The sequence below is a fragment of the Acipenser ruthenus genome, chromosome 10 (genome assembly GCF_902713425.1).
Source record: "Acipenser ruthenus chromosome 10, fAciRut3.2 maternal haplotype, whole genome shotgun sequence".
Lineage (NCBI taxonomy): Eukaryota > Metazoa > Chordata > Actinopteri > Acipenseriformes > Acipenseridae > Acipenser > Acipenser ruthenus.
In genome coordinates this window covers 7,818,060-7,840,991 of record NC_081198.1, presented here as the reverse complement: position 1 = coordinate 7,840,991, position 22,932 = coordinate 7,818,060, and the positions used below count along the sequence as shown (strand labels likewise).

General features: G+C 38.2%; 1 protein-coding gene across 4 annotated transcripts in view; it reads right to left on the bottom strand.

Annotated features, from left to right (window-relative positions):
* Positions 1–22,121, bottom strand: part of LOC117409473 (sodium- and chloride-dependent glycine transporter 1) — a 51,213-nt gene extending 29,092 nt beyond the window's left edge. The window contains exons 1-2 of one of the 4 annotated variants that reach the window (XM_059031647.1): positions 22,057–22,121; positions 11,300–11,516 (exon numbers count right to left, since the gene is read on the bottom strand). In XM_059031647.1, coding sequence (XP_058887630.1) covers positions 11,300–11,329 — 30 coding nt within the window. In that variant the 5' untranslated portion in view covers positions 11,330–11,516; positions 22,057–22,121. Of the gene's footprint in view, positions 1–11,299; positions 11,517–20,973; positions 21,206–21,640; positions 21,731–22,056 lie in introns of those variants that run through there. The other 3 variants (XM_034015606.3, XM_034015597.3, XM_059031649.1) reach the window with 3 other exon arrangements.
* Between the last annotated feature and the right edge of the window lie 811 nt (positions 22,122–22,932).

Here is a 22,932-nt window from a genome sequence, read left to right as displayed (position 1 = left end):
GCTGCCTCTATTGACAAACCAAACAAGGAGCTTCAGTGTGGGGTAAATTACTACTGCTGACCAATCATGTCACTTTTGCAACTTATTGCCACTTAGATGCGGTGTCTGTTTCCAAGGCCCGTAGATCTTTTCAGCTTAGAATCTGGAACTTCACTCATGCTAATTCTCACAAGGTTTGGAATAGGTTATAAATAAATGTTAGAGTACTAATGTGACAGGACCCCTCTTCGTATGTCAGGTCTCCTCAGAGACGGTGACCCCTCTCCTGTTCGTCGGGTCTCCTCAGCAAGAGAGCCCCCCTTCTACATATTGGGCCTTCGAAGAGGCGGAGCCCCTCTCTTTATATGTTTTAATATGTACTAACTCCATGTTTCTTCCTTTCTGGTTCACAAACCTCTTCGTATGTCGGGTCATCTCAGGGACAGTGACCCCTCTTCGTATGTCGGGTCATCTCAGGGACGGTGACCCCTCTCTTGTTTGTCAGGCCTCCTCAGTGAGGGAACCCCCCTTCTATGTGTTAGGCCTTCGAAGAGGCAGAGCCCCTCTCTTTATATGTTTCATCTGTTACTAACTCAATGTCCTTAAACATCACCTCGGATGACCTTGCTCCCGCCCTGTGAACTACTGTACTGTAGTTGCTTAAGAAAGTGCCTACAAGTTGCCTTTTGTTTATAGGCTAAAGGCCTTAATGACTGGATTAAAGAATAAACCCTTGTGAAATTATATATGAATGTTACTACATCACTCAATCAGGAACAGAAACATTCACAATACTTTAGTTTGGAGATGTGAAGACGTTTACTGTTTTTTACTTCACTTTTGTTTCACCATCAATCCATGGCAAAAACTTGTAGCTTATGAACTTGGAAAAGTTTGAAGTATCTGTCGATTGAACACAATTTTAGTCACAAAAAATGGTCAATATAAAAAGCATTAAAAAGGAGAGAACCTTCAATAGAACCTGTGTGTGTTTTGCGTCACAGAAATTCTGACATTAGAAAGTTTTCCTCAGAGACTATCCACACTATTGCCAGCTGGCATCAAGGACTCACTCTTGGCAAGGTGGACACCAGTTAGGAAAAAAAAAATAGTTGTATAATTCTGTGTTAGTAAAAAGGATATTTTATATACTATAGGTATATATTTGAAACTCTGCCTAACATAATTCCCCCCCCCAGAATCTGAGTGAAATGTTTACAATATTGAGCAATATCATGGAGCTATACAGGCATTTGTTTTATTCAGTTTACTTTATAAAAAAAAAGACAGAATGAATAACTAATGAAAAGTGAATGGTCTTTTTGTACATAGCTTTATACTGCAAAAAGATGGGAGGAAGCTGGGGTAGGTTATGTTGCAGAAACACTTTAGTGATTTAGGATGCTGTCCTATTTCTATTTGAAGTGAGATGATATTTACTACTGAGGCAGCACCATAACATAATTCAGTATGTCCCTTTGGCTCTGATAAATTAAGATGGTCAGATGCCACCAGACTAGGAGAACAGGGCTTCAGATCCTTTTATGTCACTAAGTCAGACCTTCTGTAATCCTAGAACCATTAGACAGGGCTTACAAATTGGTGGGGCTGTAGAACATAAATGATTAACATTTTTTGAAAGGCCTGTACAACTAAATAAATCATTTTAGGATTCAATTTTGTAAAAGAACTGCAGCTTTATGCTGCATTTGAATGGTCATGAAGGGTGAACAACGAAACAGAGTGGTCGGCCCGGGATTTACAGTCACAATCATGTCAACTTGGAGGCAGTTTGGGCCAAAATAGTGAACGACTTCAAGCACCTTACAGTAACCCAGTGACACAATAAAGTTAAATCTCTCCCTCAAAACAACCTACAAAATGAATAGAAGAAAAATATAGAAAAATGAAGTGAGCGAACTTTGTGTTCTCCATAATTTTTTGCTGGTAAGTTCTCATCAGTGAGGTAAAAAAGCTCACTGCACTGTTTTGTGTCTTTTTAAAAACATAACACAAAGTACACACTTGTTCGCCTGAAAGCAACAGCTACTTCACAAATGTTCTTTGTGCGTTGTCTACCCGTTGATCCGCTCCACAGCAACAGAGAAGCATAATTTCTAACGGTTGAATTAGACAGAAATTTCCACAATAATTCCTCCCCTCCATAATTTAGCTCCAAGGGCCCCAGATGTTAATGCTTCATAAATAGAGTGCAGATCTGATCACCTCCAGGGAGGATGAGGTTCAGTGGAGTAACATGGGCACAAATCAGGCTGGAAAAAGCACACAATCTGATAAACATATGGGAGCATTGCTTGGGATGGAGGGAAGACACATGTGAATCCTGCATATCTCGTGTATTCAACAATGAACCGATTATAGAAGCAACAATTGCTTGCAGAAGTCAAAATGAAAAAAAAAATGTTAATCTTCTGAAAAACTGTATTCCATATTTGTATCTGAATATCATTTAACGTTTCATTTTAAGCTATTTATGATTTCATTATCTATTTTAACTCGCACTGTTTTTAGTTCAATATATAATATATAGTTATACAGTATGCTGCTGTGTTATTAATCCAGAACTCATTGGCTATAGAAAGGGCTGAGACTTAAGGAATGCAAACATTGGGTTTTTCCATGGCTCGGCGTACAGCATTAATGTGCTATAGCCTGACTCTAAATACACCTCGCCCACCCCCACTACAAATCCAGTTCAGAGCCGACCCTCTCTACCCATACACCCCTTTTCTAAGCGCACCCTCAGCATGGACATCAAAATGTTGAATAACAAAGGGGGGTAGCCCTTGAACAGCCCTGAGAACTCATGGTGCCCTCATCCCCTCCAAAAAAATCCAGAGTTCAAGCGAGACAAATTTAACAATTCACCAAATTCAATAAAGAGAAGAAACGAAAGCAGTTTAATTTGACTACTGATCAAAAAGAATAAGAAATCATTGGAGACTTACAGAGCGAGCTTAGTGATATGTTGCTAATTTCCAGACCACAATTTCAAGGACAAACCCTCAACCAATTTTCAGCCTGAGTAGTTTTCTAAAATAAAATATAAAGGAAGCAGCTGAAAGGGGCCCATTGCTGAACGCATTTTCAAGAAAACACAGCAGTGGACGTGTTTGGCATTTGGTGGCCCTTGTCCTCCTATTGTACCTTCTCTGCAGTAGCTGGATTTCTCTCCCTGCTCTCCAGTCTGTACAGTGAGGTTCAAACATAAACAGAAATCATGTCTGACCTCTCCTTTGGACCAACACATCTGTTCCCATGCCCTCACGGCAGCACAGTTCCACAGCTCCTCAGAGATGGCCGTGCTCAAGCTAATTCAAGTGAGTGACTGACAGCTCCAGATGCTCTTTACATAACTCTTAAAGTGCCACTGACCTCCAGACTGCCTACTAAAACTAAAAACAGTAACAAAAAGACACACCTGTGTTGTTAGCACTTACCAAATCACTAAGACTGCCAAACATTTTCTACTTACACACACTAAAATTAGGCACAGACAAACTCAGTGCCAAAATTTCCCTATGGCTATTTCTACCCCCCACTGGGAATGGTGTGCCTGTACATACACATATCACACTTCAGGCTTGAGAATGCTCATCCAGTTGTGCTAAATCTTGGTTTGCTAGGCAGAAGGGATGTGCTTTTGGTAAATTTTTATGAACGTTTAAATGCTATGCAGGTATCAGCATTTAAACGATCTCTACAAATGCACGCTCTCTATAATACATTCTGATGTACACTGAAACACTTAAAACATCAAAGTATAGATTGAAATTAGGGCCGTAACTCGATTCAAATTTTTGATCGGTTCATTTATGGGTATTAGTTGATTAACCAGTAGATTCATTGGTAGATTTATCCATGCAGAATTTTAATAAAGGTAACAATCATATACTGTAGCAGCTGTCCTGCATGTAATACTTAAAAAAAAAAAAAAAAAAAAATCAATAGAATCTAAAAAAGATAAGCCCAATAGGAATTTGGTCTTTTTTAAAAGTATTTGTATTATTATTTTTATCTTTGTATTTGTACTGCACTATTGAGATGTACAAAATAACACACACACCACGCACAGCTTACATATGTTACAGAATATATGAAATACACAAATTCTAATACATTGTTATATTAACTCTACTGTTCAGGGATCGGTGCCTCAAACGGGAAATACTTTTTTTTTTTTTTTTTTTTAATTTAAATATGCCCTTCTGTTGACAAATTACATAGATATCAAGGACATTTCAAACAAATGATTTGCATAAACGCGTACTGGTAAAGTAAAGCCTATACATAATTTATTTACACTGGTGTGTTCTCTAAATTAATATTGAAAAAAAAAAAAAAACACTTCCTTTTGAAATGATACGTATTCACAGGGATGGAAGATCAGTCGTCACCTAGAGTGTTCTGTTTATTACGGATGTTTGCGTTTTACTGCCATCAGTAACTTCATCCACAGTAATTTCTGAATGTTTTCATTTCAGATGGTGAAGCATTGAACTTTTGTTTGGCAGAATTATTTACATACCACGGTTCTCTTGTCCGCTTCCTCAAAATACATCCAAACGTGGCTTTGCCTCGTTCCTTTGTTTAGAGATGCCATTTTATTAAATATATATCAAAAGTCAGAAAAAAACACTTGTCATTAACTTTATTACACTGTAGACTGGATGGATACCATACCACGCCTACTACAGCATGAACACAGAGTGCACCAATGAAGCGCCAGATCAACCGAGAATAAAACCCGCCCCAGCGTCAATATTTCTGTTGCACCAGATAGAAAAACTACTTGGGAGGTAATTGCCAAACCCCTCCCTTTTTACAATAGCTGCGCTTGCTGTGGCACCACAGCAGTCGGATACGCCAGACTACTGTATATGACGATCAATTACTAAAATTAATACATAAAAAAATATGCGGTTGGGGCTCCCGAGTGGCGCATCCGGTAAAGGCGCTCTGTGTGGAGTGCAGGATGCACCTTATAGCCTGGACATCGCTGGTTCGAGTCCAGGCTATTCCACTGTCGACCGTGGACGGGAGCTCCCAGGGGGCGGCACAAAATTGGCCGAGCGCTTCGGAGGACAGCGTGTGTTCGTCTTCGCCACTCCCGAGTCAGCGCGGGGGTGGTAGCGGTGAGCTGAGCCTAAAAATAATTGGGGAGAAAATGATAAAAACAATTGCCGACTACTAAATTTGAATTATTATTTATTTTTTTATATGCATTTAGTGAAATTTGTCACGTGGTTATACGTCTAGCATATTACTCAACGTTTAACCACTTCTTTAGAGTTTATACATTTAATCATTTAAAGTTCCCATCCCTACTAGGCAGAGCAATGACTGGATAAATGTAGGAGGCATGAAGGAATGATTTGGCCTATACTAGACCATGTACTGTGGAGGGAAGGTGGAGGACAAAAGAAACACACACAGTAAGGCAAAAGGCCCCTGAGGTTTACAGGAGGCTAGTTTAATGGTACTAATACATTCAATATGTGAAAAGGATCAGGACATTATTTTAAAGACCGTCTAGATACAGTACTTGGTGAATAAATTATAGCTGCTACACAGCAAGGCATAGATGCCATACTATTTCACTGTCAGTGCAGTCTGCATGCATATTTATGAGGTTTCCTGCTACATACCATGAACACAAATTGTCACAGCACCACCACATTTTGAGGGCTGATCTTAATAAAAGTGGCCATGCCCTGTATTTATTATCTGAGCAGGTGATATGTATATCATATACCCTTTAAGAACTTGTTGTCCGATTACCTCGAAGTTGGATGCAATATAATTAAAACGTGATAAGAACTGACAACACAGGTGAGATCAAGATAAAAAAGACAGAGCTTATGATGCTTAGTTTGCTACTGTTCATGATGGAATGTCCTCATCAAATCAACAGTATCACCAAATTTTTTTTTTATCCAATTTAAAATGTTGCCTCACCACTGCAATCTGCTTACAGAGCAGGACAACTGATTATCAAATGGGCAAACTCAGTTCATGCTGTCAAGCCAACCACCTTAATAAAATGCATGTTACTCAGCTACTGAATACTAGAGACAAGGGCCCAGCCTGGGAAGTCACTGGGCACCTGAACAGAAGTGGTACTGTGCAAAATAGCTTTTCTCTCGTTAACCTTTTCACTGTCCAAGGTTGCATAGAGTGGTTCTTCAAAACTTCAGTCCTTAGGCACCCCAAACTGGCCAGAGTTTTTAATGCAACCCCTCAACTAAATATACAGCATTTGTTTTAATCTGCATAGTTTCTTGCTGCTTTTAAAGCAAAACTCACACTGATATCAGGGGGTTCTATGGATTAGGAATGAGCCATGTTTCAATTTGTAAATCTCCACAGTAAATTGAATAAATGAACATGCTACAGAAGACACACTCCAAATCATTAGGTGCTGGTAATTGTACTCATTTCAATGTTAACATATGCACTCCCAATTTTACATTCAGAAAAATAAATGTTTAACTGTTTCATTGTTTGTTTGTTTTTTTAAGAAGCTTTCTTGCCTACTTAAAATTAGCCCTTTAACCTTTTGTTAGAATGCAATAAGTTAGTGAAGACTTGCATCACTAAAACTAAAATAGACAACAATCATTTACTAGGGATTTATCTGTTCAAGGCTTGATTGGCACATCAGGTGCCACTGTACAACAAAAGTTAAATCAGGAATAAAGTAAAATAAACCTCCTGCTTGTTTTCTCTACATTTGCAATGTAGTTGAACAAACACCATAGATTGACATTTGTACAGATCTAAATCAACAACTTAATTCTCAGCTGCAGGTGTTAAATAGTGGCATTTCAAAATGCTGAGAGCCTATAATACAGCAAGTGCAGGCTAGAACATAAACGTTAGCTGTTATGTATGCAATCACTGAAGTTGCGACATACCAGGAGGTTAGATAAAAACAATTCGGCCTCTTCACCTAACAGAAGCAAACACAACAACACTGACCCTCTCTGCTCGCTTCCTAAAAACAAAGCAGAAAGTCGTAATGAGGCAAAATGCTGGCCAATCAGACAAGGGGAGGAAAGTTTGGGGTGGGGCTTTCAATAGTCTATATGCCAGGCTGATATGTTTAGTACTTTTCCACTTTAAAAACATGTTTTTTAAAAATAAATTGATGTTATGACTTCACAGTATGCACTTCCGCATTAAGTGTTCAACCTTTTAAGTAGCTAAAAAAGTAATAGATATACTTAAGTGTAGCCTGATCAAGTATGAATAAATATAGTAATAAGTCACAGCAGCAGCTTTCAGTCCTGGTCCATTAAGATCCATAGTATCTGTAATATCAAGGATTTTCACTCCAATATCATGTGACACATTCTCAATGGCCCACTTTATTGCAAAAGGCCAACCTTTTTTTCCCCAGATCTCGTTCACCTTTGGTAAAATTGTACACAGGATTATAAATCCCAGTAATATTCCAGTAGGTGACATCATTTAGCTTCTTGGGACCTATGTGACTTGCCAGAGGCACAATACCAGGGACACAATGTCCAGTTATATAGTAACACTTATAAGAGGCGTCAAATCCTTGCCAAAGTTTATACTACCATATTTATGAACAGAGAAAAAAAAAAAAACCAAGAACACTACGTACTGTAAGGGACACACCATTAAAAAAAAAAAAGTGCCAGTGTGTCCTTGGCTCACCATGCACCAGCAACACCTGTAGACTGGCCCGGGCGCCTGCAGGCTTGCCTGTAAGCTGCCCAGAGCTGTGTTGTCCCCCGACGCTGTAGCTCTGGCTTGGCTGCATGGTGGCCTGCTGATCCACGCTTCGGAGGACTACCTTTTTATCTTTGCTTTGTATGCAACAACACAAAAACGCTGAGAAACACATGGATCAGTTTTCTGATAGGCCATGATGAAAATGGTACAGTATGGTTGTTACACTGATAAATCAAGACCTGTGAAGTGATGGATCTAGCTTAAGACACAGAAGTTATATTTTAAAAATAAATTGATGATTTATTCATGAAATGGCCCTGATGCATGTAATGATTGATCAGATGGAAACTGAAGACCTTTGTTTTGACTTTTTTATAAGGCAGCACATCGCGAAAACACTATGTTCCTATTGGAAACAATAGGCACCCAGTACTACAGATGTTATGCTTTTGAAAGAAAAAGGTAATCAGAACAGGAGTTTGAGGGTGGCCATTGTACTTTATATGCCACGTGATTCAGTGAAAGAGTTCAAACAAATCAAATGTCTGTTTATTTTATCAGGAAATAATTCTCAACTTCAGGGTCAAATTAATCTTAGAAGCCAGTCTTACTCCAATTAAGACACCATGTCAGAGGTATTCAAATCCTAGTCCTCAGATGCCTTAATAGTCCTGCTTCATTCAGTCTTAAATATTTAGTTATGGTTTCAAATTAATTAACCATTAATATCTCAGCAATGGTTAGTGGTAGAGTGATGTCCTTTGGAACAAACACTTTGTGACATTGTCTCTAATTCTTTAAATGGTCTTTCAATAGGATTAGTATTTTAAAAGATAAAAGGGGGTTAAAAGGTAAACATTTCCCTTGTGTATAGTGCGAATTATGATGTAATTTATCAGCAGACCTGGAGAAAAATGTACTCAGCGCTGAGGTAGCGGTCTCTGCTGGCATCATTTCCTACAGGGGTTTGATTGCATTAGGAGTTTTAAAGTTATTTTGAATTTACTGTTGATTTTTGTGGCGTGCACATTTGTGTATTTGAGAGGTGTGGGTCCTCTTATCATTGCTTTGTGGGACTCTTGTTCAAGGTGTTCTACGGAAAGGTTTTAAATTTAATTGTATTACCACTGCCATTTTCATAGCTCTTTTCACATGCTACCCTGCCCTATGCTAAAAGACTAAGCTGGATAAAACAGAGTTATGGGTGGCATAGCATTTCTTGGCTTTTGTGGTTTCAAGCTGCACCATTGAATTTCATTTTTTTTATTTTTTTGTAAGGAATTCCCTGACGTTTGTGGCTTCAAGTTAAAACCATAATCTTTTTAAACAAAGTTTTTTGTAACAAATATAAATCTACATTGCTATCCAGAGCCTACGGTGCGAGACCTTAAGAATGGGCTGTGATATTATGAAGAAAGGCTCCAAAAGATCAAACAGCTAACAAATAATGTAAAACTATGGGATTCTCAGGACATGCAATCTTCACACATTAAAGATCTTTTTTGTTTTTATTTTTTAACAGGAAATTCACGTTTCACTCGTTTCAAGAATGCATTTGTGCTCCTAGACAGAAGGCTGGATTTACAACTTTATCAAGAGCAATAAATAATGAGCTGCAGTTTGAGGCACAATCCCTTTTAACCCTGCCAAGGCTCATCATTCTTTTTCTATACAGTCAGAGCAGCCTGGAACCAGAACAGATTAGTTTCTACTTTGGTAAGAACTAGAACTTTTAATGGCAAATATTCTTAAGTACTCCAATTAAAATTCTATTTGTTGAAATATCCAACACTGCCGCTCTTCTGTTGTCTTTAGAAGCACATTCTGAAACAAAATGCATTAGTGGTTGAACGAGAGTGACACAAATAAGATTAAAAACAGACAAAATGTCTGACTTAAATCTGGGATAAACTGTGGTGTAACTAGATGGTAGTAGTAACCGCTCACTCCACTGGCTCCCGATCACCGCTCGCATCCAGTTCAAGACTCTTGTACTAGCCTACAGATGCCTTGACCAGACTGCACCCAGCTACCTCCAGACCCTCATCTCTCCCTACACCCCCACTCGACCTCTCCGCTCCTCTTGCACTAGAAGGCTGGCTCTACCTCCTCTACGCTCCCCTGCCTCCAGAGCCCACTCCTTCTCCACCCTTGCCCCGCAGTGGTGGAATGACCTTCCTACAGATGTCAGGACTGCCCAGTCCCTGACCACCTTCCGGCGCCTTCTCAAGACTCACCTCTTCAGACAGCACCTGTAGAACTCCTCTTTTTTTCCCCTGGACACTTATCACTCTTTCTTAAATGCGCTTTACTTGCTCTTATCTGCCCCCTATTTGACTGCATTAAATACTTTAGAGTATTGTAATCTGTCAAGTGTTATTTAATCTGTAGTATTTTGTACTTAATTATATCCTGATGTAACTATCACTGACACTTATCTGCTCCGTTATTGAATCGTATTTTGTCATACTTGTACTTGCCAGAACCCAAGTCATTGTATTTATCTTGCTCTTAACTGTATTATTACTTGTACTGCGATTCTTGAAATGTATTTTTGTTTACGACTGTAAGTCGCCCTGGATAAGGGCATCTGCTAAGAAATAAATAATAATAAAATAAATAATAGTAACAATGTGCTGCTTAGTGACAGATACCTAGGAAATAGCCGTTGCAAGCCACAGTTAATGCACAGACTAACAAGACATGTAGGGTACTTCACTTAGAGTAACCAGGGGAGGCAGTGCAGCCTAGTGGTCCGAGTTCAGAAACAGTATCCAGAAGAACATCTTACCCCCCGCCCCCCGACTCACTACAGTGGATGCTTTCAACATACTCACGCCTCTCTTCTGTCCTTCCCTGAAGTGAAGCTGGTAATGAACAATTCCTGCTTTTTTAATTCCAATTCCTTTTGAAAATCAATTTCCAATTCCAATCCCAATCCCCATTCCCTTTTAATCAATTCCAACACACCATTGATCAAAATTGCAATTTGCAGTATACTGTTCAAATCACCTTGTCGCAGTGACAACAAATTACTTACATTGAAGTGTCAATTAAATTGGCTTCAAATGAAAACAGTTAAACAATCAGAACAAATATTATATCTGTAAAATATAAATTCAAATTACTTCAAAAGGAATTGGAACTGGGAAGTGATTTTATAAAAGTGATTTTTTGGAATTGAAAAACAGCAATAACGAACCTCGTTGCGTTACATAATTAAAAATGACTGACGTCTCAGAAATATTATGAATGAGAAGAGGCTGTTACTGAAGGTCGTTTAAAAAAAAAAAAAAAACACTAGAAGAGGATTAACCCTTACGAACCATGTGCAAATTATGTTTTTAGTCATCACAGAGTAAAATGTGGTGCAACATCATCAGGTAAATAATTTTATAAATATACTATTATAATAGAGAACAACAACATTTTTCTGTACGTATTTATTTCTAAACTAAAATGTCCCCTCCATCTTACTCTCTTTTGCAAGTTTGAAATAGTAACTTGAATTGTCCTACATACACTTTTGTCTAAGCAGACGTGACCTAAATCTATGTAAAAAAAAAATGTATTAAATAAAAAACACAACTCTTACTTGCATTGTGTCGCATACTTTCTTTTCCATAGCTCGAGAGCACTTGCGAAACCTTCCGTGAGAAGCAGCCTCCAAGATGATTTTCTTCTTTGCTGTGTCTTTTTTCAGCGAGTTGTGCTACAGCCGTCTGTGCACCCCCCCTCTCTCTCTCTCTCTCTCTCCTGAAGTAGCGTTTTGCTTTATGTTAATAGTCTGCTAATCCAAGAACTTTTCAGTGCTGTGAAAAGAACATGTGACAAGAAGGGGGTGCAAAAAGAAATGCTTTAGTTGTGGCAGACTTCTCAACCGGAATTTCACACAAAATCTCACCAGACCAGAAACCGTACTGTATTTAGTTACAATTACAAATTTCTAAAGTTGCAGCAAGAGTGCACTTGTCAGTTGAAGAGTAGTGTTCACTTGAGCTAAATATGCTAAATGATTTGACCAGCTTCTAAGAAAACCTGGACATGCTCCACCAAGCAATAAACTAATTCCATGTAGATTAATAGCACACCTTCAAATACTTCCATTAAAAATCGGCACAGGCTTCATAGGACGTACAGTAGCTGGTAGAGCCTTCTCCTTCCCAAATATCGAGCCCAGGTGAACGCTTGCAGAGGAGCCAAATAATCGGTCTGAAATGGATGGTTGTTTTTTTGTTCTTAACTTTTTATAATTCAAAAGGAAACTCCACCTCTCTGATTATTTTCCTTTATTGGACACAAACTCAGGACATCTGCCCAGAAATGTACTTGCTTTTACAAGCAGCTGTGACTGACAGTAAGCTGCCAACCGTCAGTGACCCATTGCCATTGCTAGGACTTAAGACAGCCACAAAGGGTTTCACAGTAACAATGGTTCAGTAAATTACATCATCACTACGGCTGTGAATTCAAAATTGAAGATGTCCATTTCATGAAAAAGTAGATCACCATGACTCACATCCAAGTATGTACTGTACAGTAATTAGATTTCTAGAGCTTTTCCCTTGTTTTGCTCCATAAATGTTTCTACTGTATTACCCATTTCTGACTAACTAAATGGTGGCAAATGAAGGGGGCTCCCGAGTGACGCATCCAGTAAAAGCGCTCCGCGCGGAGTGCAGGATGTGCCCTATAGCCTAGAGATCCCAGGTTCGAATGCAGGCTGTCACAGCCGACCATGACCGGGAGTTCCTAGGGGGCGGCGCACAATTGGCTGAGCGCTGCCCAGGTAGGGAGGGCTTAGGTCGGCAGGGGAATCCACGGCTCACCGCGCATCAGCGACCCCTGTGGCCGATAGGGCGCCTGTGGTTCTGCAGTGGAGCCGCCAGATCTGTGTTGTCCTCCGGCACTATAGGAGCATGTTTCGGAGGACGTGTGTTCCAGCCGCCGTTTCCCGAGTCGGCGGGGGGGTTGCGGGCGGTGAGCCAAGGATACAGATAATAATTGGGCATACTAAATTGGGGAGAAAACTGGCGTAAAAAATTGGCGACTACTAAATTAAAAAAAAAATAAATGATGGGAAATAGTTTTTTAATTTGCTTATAAAAATTGTTCATAAACTTTTGATTCTGTGTATTTTTTAGAAACACATTTTTATGTAATAGAGAATGCAATATTAGTTTCATACATAGCAGAGATTCGTTAGTGACAGTGTAAATGATGTAGTCTTATTCCTTCGATAAACTTTCAAGCTCTTTAAGTTGACTTTGCTTCAGTTTAAAAATGATCCCAGGGGGCTCCCGGGTGGCACATCCAGTACAGACACTCTGCATGGAGTGCAGGATGTGCCCTATATCCTGGAGATAGCAGGTTCAAATCCAGGCTGTCATTGCCGACTGTGACCGGGAATTCCCAGGAGGGGGCGCACAATAGACCGAGCGCCACCCAGGTAGGTTCACCGCGCACCAGCGACCCCTGCGGCTGATAGGGCGCCTGCGGGTCTGCAGTGGAGCCATTCAGATCTGTGTTGTCCTCTGGCACTATAGGTCTGGTGGATCCGCAGTGTGAAAAAAGACGGCTTGGCAGGGACACGTTTTGGAGGACACGTGTGTCAGCTGCCGTTTCACGAGTCGCCAGGGGGTTGCAGGGGTGAACCGGGATTAATAATAACGCAATTGGCAATTCTAAATTTGGGAGAAAAATGGGGTAAAAATCATTGGCAAACAACTAAATTTAAAAAAAAAAAATCCAAGAATGATTTCTTTGCCTCAGTCTAGATGCTTGAGGCTTTAATAAACTTACACACTTGTATGGGATAAGCATATTTTATACTCTTCACAACTGGCAGCTTAAAATGTAGGGTTTCTAAAAAACAATATTATTAATATTAATATTAGTATTATTATTAATAATAATCATTATAATAACAATAACTTTAAAACAACCCATTTCCCTTGTGGGTCTGAAACAGCTTCTTGTAGGACGATGCCAATACCATGAAGCTGTCTCTAATTCTTACCTGTAGTTTCATTCGAGAGGACACAACGGTCCCTCCAGGACGCAGATAATGGACTTTGGTGGAGAGTGGGTGGGTGGACAAAAAATATAAAAACCGCCAAACTTAAATCAAACCGCCGAAAACCAGAGATAGTGATCAGGACATGAGGTGAATGGCCACAAAAGAATACCAAATAAAGAGATTGAACAAATCGCACTCCGCTATGGATTTGTTTTTGTTTTTTTGCAAAACCAGAGATCGGGTAAAGGAAGTTTATGAGGATCCTCTGTACTATATGTGCCTGCACTGTTTAAAGATGCATCCAGTTTAGGAATGACCCTAACTAGTGAATACTACTGTTTTAAACGTTATTTTGGGAACAGTGCCAATGCCCTTGTAAGAAAGAAGACTTTTTTGAACTAGTATGTTTGTACATGGGCACACAGTTTAAAACGCTGGTGGTATTTTGTTTTGGGAATTAAGTCCTGCCTAATCTTCTAAGTGGATTAGATCTTAGCTGAGTTGCAGGCACAGCCTCATTGTTCACATCGCTGGGAACAAGACTATGAGTGACAGGTGTGAATTTCAGCTGTGTCAGATACGATAGCTTTATCTGTTACCATTGGCATATCCGAGATTTGAACCAAGGGCACTTTTTGCTTTTTTTTCCCAGTCATAAGGTTTTAAGTATTAGTGGCAGGTACTGCACATTATTAGGGAAAAATTGTGTTTGGGCAAACGGAACAGGAACCTTAACACCAGTATTGATCCTTTTCAAATTGCAGTGGTGTGGTTGAACTATAGCATTTGTCACAAACATACAGTATAATCTCAAAAGTGTCAGAGGTCAGTATCAAGATCACCAACACATTTCTGAGAAGATGGAACATTAAGAATGACACTGTTCACATTACCCACTTGTGCATCAAGACCAAATAAACAAATACACAGCCAAGTGTGGTATAGGGCAGCAGTGTGGAGTAGTGGTTAGGGCTCTGGACTCTTGACCGGAGGGTTGTGGGTTCAATCCCCAGTGGAGGACACTGCTGTTGTATCCTTGAGCAAGGTACTTTACCTAGATTGCTCCAGTAAAAACCCAACTGTATAAATGGGTGATTGTATGTAAAAATAATGTGATATCTGTATAATGTGAAATAATGTATAATGTGATATCTTGTAACAATTGTAAGTCGCCCTGGATAAGGGCTCTGCTAAGAAATAAATAATAATAATAATAATATATCAATACAAGTTGCACAGTGCATGCCAGGGAATGCTAAATGAGAGCTTACACACAAACCCTTTTTGAAGGACACACCAAACCCCAGTATAAACTATTGTACATTGCATCTGCAATTGAATATGCATGTATTTAGTTCTGCAGAAAACGTTTCATAATACTAATGGTTAAGGAATCAATTGAAGTATCATTCGAGTCTAACCTCTACTGTAACACAGTATCAATATTTCTGCAAGCATGATTCACATTTTGAGTGGAAAACCAAAATAAATTGTATCTTATGTATACAGTAAGCAGAAAGAAGCTGTTCTATTAACCTGTCCATATTTAGCTCTGGACAACATTTTGACTCCGAGAGACCAATTTAAAAAGGTACAGTACAGCTCCTGTACACAAAATCAAGTAGCCTTGACGACCTTAACATTTTTATTAATACCAAAAAAACTAGCTGGATAGTCTATTTTTTATATTATAATTGTATTTTAAAAGTTCCAGTGATTTCACACCTTTTATAAAAATACCAAATGACTAACCTACAAAGCTGTCTGGAGAAGAGAACAGTTAGCCTAAATAACACAGACCTCATGAATAATGATTCAGCACGCTGCGCCAAACACCAGACACGCACTGCACGGACTACTTCTCTTCCATCGTGGAAATGTACTGAGCAGTACCTCAGGGCTCAAAGAAACCAACCTGTTAGCAAGATGGTTTTGCAGTTTCATATTGACAAAACACCAACAGTGTTTTTTTTTTGTTTGCTTTTTTTTTTTTTTTTTTTACTTATGGGATGTAATGATGATCTCTATGATGCCCTATTTTGATCTTTATAATTTATATAGAGGTTTTCAAGGGACTTGGTCCAAAGCTTAATTTCTATGCTGTCACTGTTCAAATGGAATTATAGGATTACTGTACTAGTTGACTAATTACTTTTAAATTCCCCTTTTTTTCTGATTCACTAAACTGAATTAACTGATATTTCAATTTCATGGAGCCAGACCATTTGGGTATTTTGTGTTGACTTGGTTTATAAAGGTTTTTGGCACATTCTGCCCAATGTCTGTACAATAAAAGATTAAGCAGTGAATTCTGGCAGAGGACAGTCTGGAAATGACAAGGCTCGTGCTACTGTAGGTACTTTCTCACCCAATATGCACTGTATAAAGAAAAGCTTTTACAAGTATTTTGTAGTTTGCCTTCACAAGTCACTTGCCTTGGTCAGTGCTTGTTTCTTACAAAGTTAACTTTAGCACCAATGAATCACAAAATGCAATCTGTTTGGTGTCTGTTCAGTGGGATCTATTTTTTTTTTAGGCAACATGATTTGGACTTTAAAACAGAATATTCTACTCTGCCTCCAACCTTACACAGAAATACTGAATAAATCAGAGAGACAAATACTGAAAATAGCTATTTTTAGCAGAGCATTCCATGTACATTTAAACATACAGCTGCTGGAAAAGTACAAGGACCCAGATGCCAAATAAAGCATATTTTCAATAAAAGTGTCCAATTTAAATGTTTTAAAAAAAGAATAATAAAAAAATGCATTTAAACCCTGTTGTCTCAATTAATTTAAGCAATGTAATGAAATTGCATTAATAGAATTGCAATATAGATTTCTAGTGTCTGCAATAAAAAGTAAAGAGAAAAAAAGATACCAACTGTACTGTACTGTATAGAGGGATCACCAACACTCCAGTGTGCTCAGATACTGTGCCAAACTAACAATGCTTCCCTTTCCTCTCAGTTCAAACACTGAAGGTTATTGCAGACTACAGACTTGCCACTGGACACTGCAACTTTCCAGCTGCTAACTACAGCACTATAGAAAATTTCCACCACAAGCATGGTATCTTGTTTTTGCAAACAAGGCTGGTCAACCAATGACCTTAACCCTGCAGCAAACAGCCTGTAATAACAGCACAGCCCCCAAAGACCACTAACAGTCAAGCTCTTTGTTTCTGAAATACAAACTTCATGTCTGATGCTTATGACATTATCAGTATCAAATGGTGTGACATTTTAAAAGTTCAGTTTTATAAAAGTTCTAGCAATTCCCCACTTGGATAACTATGAGAGTGAAAACTAAACAAGCCATTTTTTTAAAATTAACTGCAAGAAGCGGAGTACTTATGTCCAGTGAAAAACAGTTTACTTTTTTTATATATATTAATTTACTACAGTATTTGAAGAAAAGTCTTAGTGATCCCTCAGACTGGAGTAGGAATCATGGGTGTAGTGGAGACCAATTTATTGACGAGACATTATGGGTCTTCATCATTATTGACTGTGGACAGTTATATTCCGTTTCACTGTCAGTATCTTTAAACTTTTTTTTATATTTTTATGAGTTTGAAACAAATACAGGTTTGTGACTTGACCCGCCTGTCTATTTGCAATCCATTTACTATGTGCATTTAGCACCTTTCTAGCCCATGCATCTACTGCAGTAAGGCAACCTAAATTTACATTACACGTTACTCCCATAATATAATTTTCAAAATTAAACACGAAAAGTGTTAATAAACAATGCAGAAGTTATCTTTATTTAAAGTAACATATAAAATGGACATTTGAGAGCATACTTGTAGTTGCTATGCTTATGTGTGTACTGGTTAGCCATGGTAATTGACTGATCAGCAGTAACTTAGACCCTGTTCAGGGCCGCCTTTTCTTATATGAGGAGGCTGTGTGGTCCAGTGGTTAAAGAAAAGGGCTTGTAACCAGGAGGTCCCCGGTTCAAATCCCACCTCAGCCACTGACTCACTGTGTGACCTTGAGCAAGTCTCTTAACCTCCTTGTGCTCCGTCTTTCGGGTCAGACGTAATTGTAAGTGACTCTGCAGCTGATGCATAGTTCACACACCCTAGTCTCTGTAAGTCACCTTGGATAAAGGCGTCTGCTAAATAAACAAATAATAATAAAAATAATAATAACAATAATAATAATAATATACTGTATGTGAACGCTCCAAAAAAGAAAAGGCAGCCCAGGACCGTCCCAGATTTAGACCACCGCTTCGATGTGGCCCAGGGCCTGCAATCCGAGAGTAGGGCCGGCCTTTACATATGTATGAATGCAAAGCAGACTTAGGGCCAGCTTTTCGTATCACATGACCAGTGTGGTTACATAGCTCAATAGACCCTCCCATAGTCCCACGCGTGCGAAAGGTAACTAGGCAAGACAGCAGTGGACCAATATCGAATGGTGATTATTTCTACATCATACAACTTTAATTATAAAAATATGACATTAAAAAAAAAATCTAGAGGGTTAACGTTCAGTTGTTTCTTTCACATAATATACGAGCTGCAGTGCATTCATAATTATACTTCATTTGTCACAATAAGATTTTCTTCCTGTTATTTAGTAACTAAGCAATAAATATAAAAACTGCAAGATTGTGGATCTCAATAATGCTGGCGACTTGGCATATTCAGCAACCATTTTTTATTTAGCACACAATGATATACATAGCTACAAAAGTGAGTGTCTTCACATTAAAATGCCAATCACTTCTTTTAGCTGCTTGCTGACACACACATAAAATACTGTTCTAATACACAAATATTAAGATCGTTGATGCACCATGTGAGGGTGAGACTCTCACTGTAATATTTCAATGTCCGTTACTGTGATTATTTTTGTTAATTTTATTCTACTGGCGCTAGAGCAGTGGTTTATTATGTATCATGCATGTTGTTGAGCAAAGTGTATTTGATATGTTCTGGTGTATTGCTGTATTTAGATTACGGTGTTTCCCTTAATGAAGTTGTCGTTTACATGTGGGACAAGGGTTTTGTTATATAGCCATATGTTCGGTAATCTTCCAAGAGAAGGGGTAATGATAATACTCAGTCTTTACTGGTAACGGTTAGGGACTAGAGAATAATAATAACAATGAAAATAATAACCAGTAAACAACAGAATAGTTTAACAATCGTGTTTGTAAACAAAGACGGTACCCATGCAGGTTAAACAAATAAGTATAAATGAGAAGAAACATGTGTAATGTATTTAACATTATTAAATGCTGTGTCTTTCTTTAGGAGTGAGCAGTAGTACTATTAGGTGGTCAGTCGTGAGTTTGTCTTGTGAATGTCAGTCATTGTGTACAACCTGATTGATAATCATGCAATCTGCGTGAAGTATCCATTACAAAAATAAATATTTATACCTGTCAACACAAGCAAGTTGCTGATTAAAGTAAATTAACTGGAAGTCTGCTCAATTTACAGGTTAAGAAATGAAAAGAGCTCATAGTGGCAAGGTTTAAAGGTTTTCAACATGCATAATTTTCACATTACCCCCAAGCAGCCTAAACACAAAATCCAACTACAGCTCATCACAGCAATAGACATCAAGGAAGCTAGACTGCTCTTCATGCCACTTGGATCTGCAACACTAACAGATAAAGTAACAGTCCTGTCCCACAGGAAAAACAATTTAGAAGAGGAAGAAACATTCCAGTGCTTCAATCAAACTCAAATTCCACTGCACAGGGCACAGGGAGGCTCTTATGGACCTGTGGGCATACTTGGATTAACAATCAGCCTTGTAATGCACCAGGGCAAGACAATGTAAGGGCATGGGGTGGGTACAGAAGATAGCGTGCTCACCAAACCATGTACCCCCTGCTTGTACTGTGTGTCAGGACATTTGCTGAGAGGGGGGATATTATTTTGTTTAAAGTAGGTTGTACAGTGCATGTTCCTGTATTTTATTTTTTTAAGTTCTTGTGGAGAGGTATACCTGCCCCTGTGCGTATTTTATGTATGTATGTATGTATGTATGTATGTATGTATGTATGTATGCATTGGTGCACGGGTGCTTCACAAGTAGTTCATGTGAACACTGTGCCTGGACTCGATTTAATCATTAATAAGCAATCAAGTCCCAGCACAGCTGCATAAAAGAGACACAAACCTCTCACTCCTGGTTGGGTGTTCAGGTTGGAAGTTAATCGTTTTTCAAAGAAACCACATTAACAAGTTTCAACATTGATAACATTTAGTCTACAAAACATGAAAACAAACAAAAAGGCTCAGTGACCTCTGAACCACTCTGTACTCAAAAACAAAATTAAATGGATTTACATTTGTTTTATTCGAAACCGAACGGTACACAGTGGCATACAAGCAAGCATTGCTGTGTGCCCACTACCTGAAGTCCTAATGCACATTAGTGGTAATCATTTTTACTTTAATATACACACTGTATATATAATTATACACACACACACATATATACACACACATATATATATATATTATACATTATATATATATATATATATATACACATATATATATACACATATTATATATATATATATATATACACACACACACACACACACACACACATACATATATATATATACATACATACACACACATATAAACTGATTTAATCTCGCTTACTGTATGGTAAAGCACAGTTTAAAATTATATATAAGCAACATAAATATTATAATCTTTCATGGTTTGTCACTATAAACTGTGATTAATTTAAAGTTTATTATGGTAAACTTTTACACGTGACACATGACATACATTATAGCCCTGCCTTTTGCAGGAGCCATCATTTTAGTTTTTATAACAGTTTGTTTTGTTATAAAATAACGAACAAATCTTTATACTTATTTAGTGGTGTGCATAGCTAACATTCAATATAGGTGCAGTTGAGCTGCCACGTGTTCAAAAATCGCTAGTGAAACTGACAGAAGCCTATCGTGTGTGTTGCTAAACTGCAGATTAAGGAAAGGAAGAAAAAAACAATGACACTGATTCTAAACCTGATAATTGTCGTTATTTTCATTATTTTTTGTTTGACCGTTTTTAACAAAATGCACATTTTTTAGCAATTTTAAATTATTAAAACCCATAACTTAGAGAAACAGACTGATTACATTACGTATACTGGTTTGTAATTAAATTAGTTGAAGTAATTATATTAACAAACGAAACTAATAATCTATTTAATCCATACATTTCTAACATAAATTAGGCACCATTGCTCTTACCATTGCACTGTGATCTCGTGTTGAATTGTTATTTTGAACAAGTCTCTTGTCAATGTGGTTTAAAGTTGCATCAGCTGGTAGTCTACCCCTTTTTCAGTAACAGGACCTCCTTGCTTATTTTTAACCGCCCCTCCTCATTTTTTGGAATTACGGCAGTGTTTTTTTTTTTTTTTTTTTTTTTTTTTAAGAGACCCAGCGTACAACCCCTGCACCTATACCTCCCCTGCGCATTGGACAAACTGGAGAATTAGAGCGGATGATTATCCAATACAAACTGGCTTGACAAAAAAAGTTTTGATCTTTCCCCCCCAAGCCAACACGTGTACGTAGTTCTGACGTAATACCGTAGTGTTTAATGTTGTATTAAATGAAGAATATATCGTAATTTTGTGCGCGCTATATACCATATGAGAGTTGTACATTCAAGAGCCAAAGATAGTTAAATCATGTGTACTACTTGTATGTATGTATTATTATTATTATTATTATTATTACACTGTGCATGATCGACCCAGTTGCAGGGATTGTATCCAGCAGTATGTACGGCTTTTTCTACACGACACAATTTAACCAAGTTACTGTATCAACACATCATAATTATTACCAAATAGCATAGTATATGTTGAACATAAGCCGGTATTTTTAAGTCAAACTAAGTGTGACTTACCTCCTTTGTTTAACTTGCATGTATTTTATTAATTGTGCTGGTGCTTTCCGCACATCCAGAAGATGTGGTGGTTACCAAGGTAACCAATGTGCGCGGGTCTCCAACCTTTTAAAGAGCAAGCTCACCTTTTGAACCAGTATGACCAAAGATCTACACTCCAAAACAATTAAGAAAAGTAATGGTTTATGTTTAGGTTTCTGTTACAAAGCTATACCTAATTGCATATTTATATAGAAAGTGTGACACATGTGACTGCACATTTTCTGCCAGCTTCTTGAAGTTTGGGTTGTAGTTTGAAACAGCCAGTCTGATGCAGTCTTGAAGATGGCTATCTGCAGTGCATATTTGAACTTGATCATTTTCATTTGCGAGAAAGCAGTTTCCCACAGGTAGGTAGAACCAAAGTAAGCATTCACCTTCTCTGTTAAGAATTCCCCAGAAATCAGTCATTGGACCAAGCCTTCAACTAAAAATCACCATGCAAAGTGACAATCTCCATTTCTACTTCATTACTTTGGGCAGCCAACCCACCAATGTCCACTTGCAGGAATGGATTTGCAACAAACAGCACAATTGGCTCCATCAACACTAACTCTTGAAATCGCCTGTTGAATTCTTCTGCCAATTTAGTTAGATGTGCACAGAACATTTCTGGGTGAGGCCATTTTGTGAAACTTGTTGGAGACCACTGTGACTTGACGTTGAAAAGACAACATTTTGCAGCATTACATTTCTGACCTTACCTTTGCTAAACTAAGTGTAGTGGGCAAGGTGTCAAATAGAGTATTAATTAGAAATGGGAGACAAAGCTTCCCCCGGGGCATCGAAGGAAATATCATGAGATCAAATTAGATATTTGAAAATGATCTGCATTCACGTGTCCAGGGGTTAAAACAATGTGGCAGTGATATGGATCATTTCTACTGGACAACACGTTATAGAACTTAGCAAAGAATACAGCTGTGTACAGAGCATTAGGATGCTTAGTGTAGTGTGACAAAAACTTAAGTCACATTCAACATGACATCAGTTATTAATCAGGTTAAACTCATGGTCACCAACACATTTGTAATTGGGGGGGGGGTTATACAATATAATCCTGAAAATATGAAGTCACTACCTCTAATTGTTTCTGATATGTGAGGTTTCTAATATGTGATGACAGTTTTATCACACATGTATTCTTATTGATTTCATTTAGTTTTACTTTCTGCCAGAAAGGATACCGTTGGTTTGTTATATTTGCCATTTCCTTGTCTTCTAACAAGTCTTCTGGTTTTTGTTCCACCTGA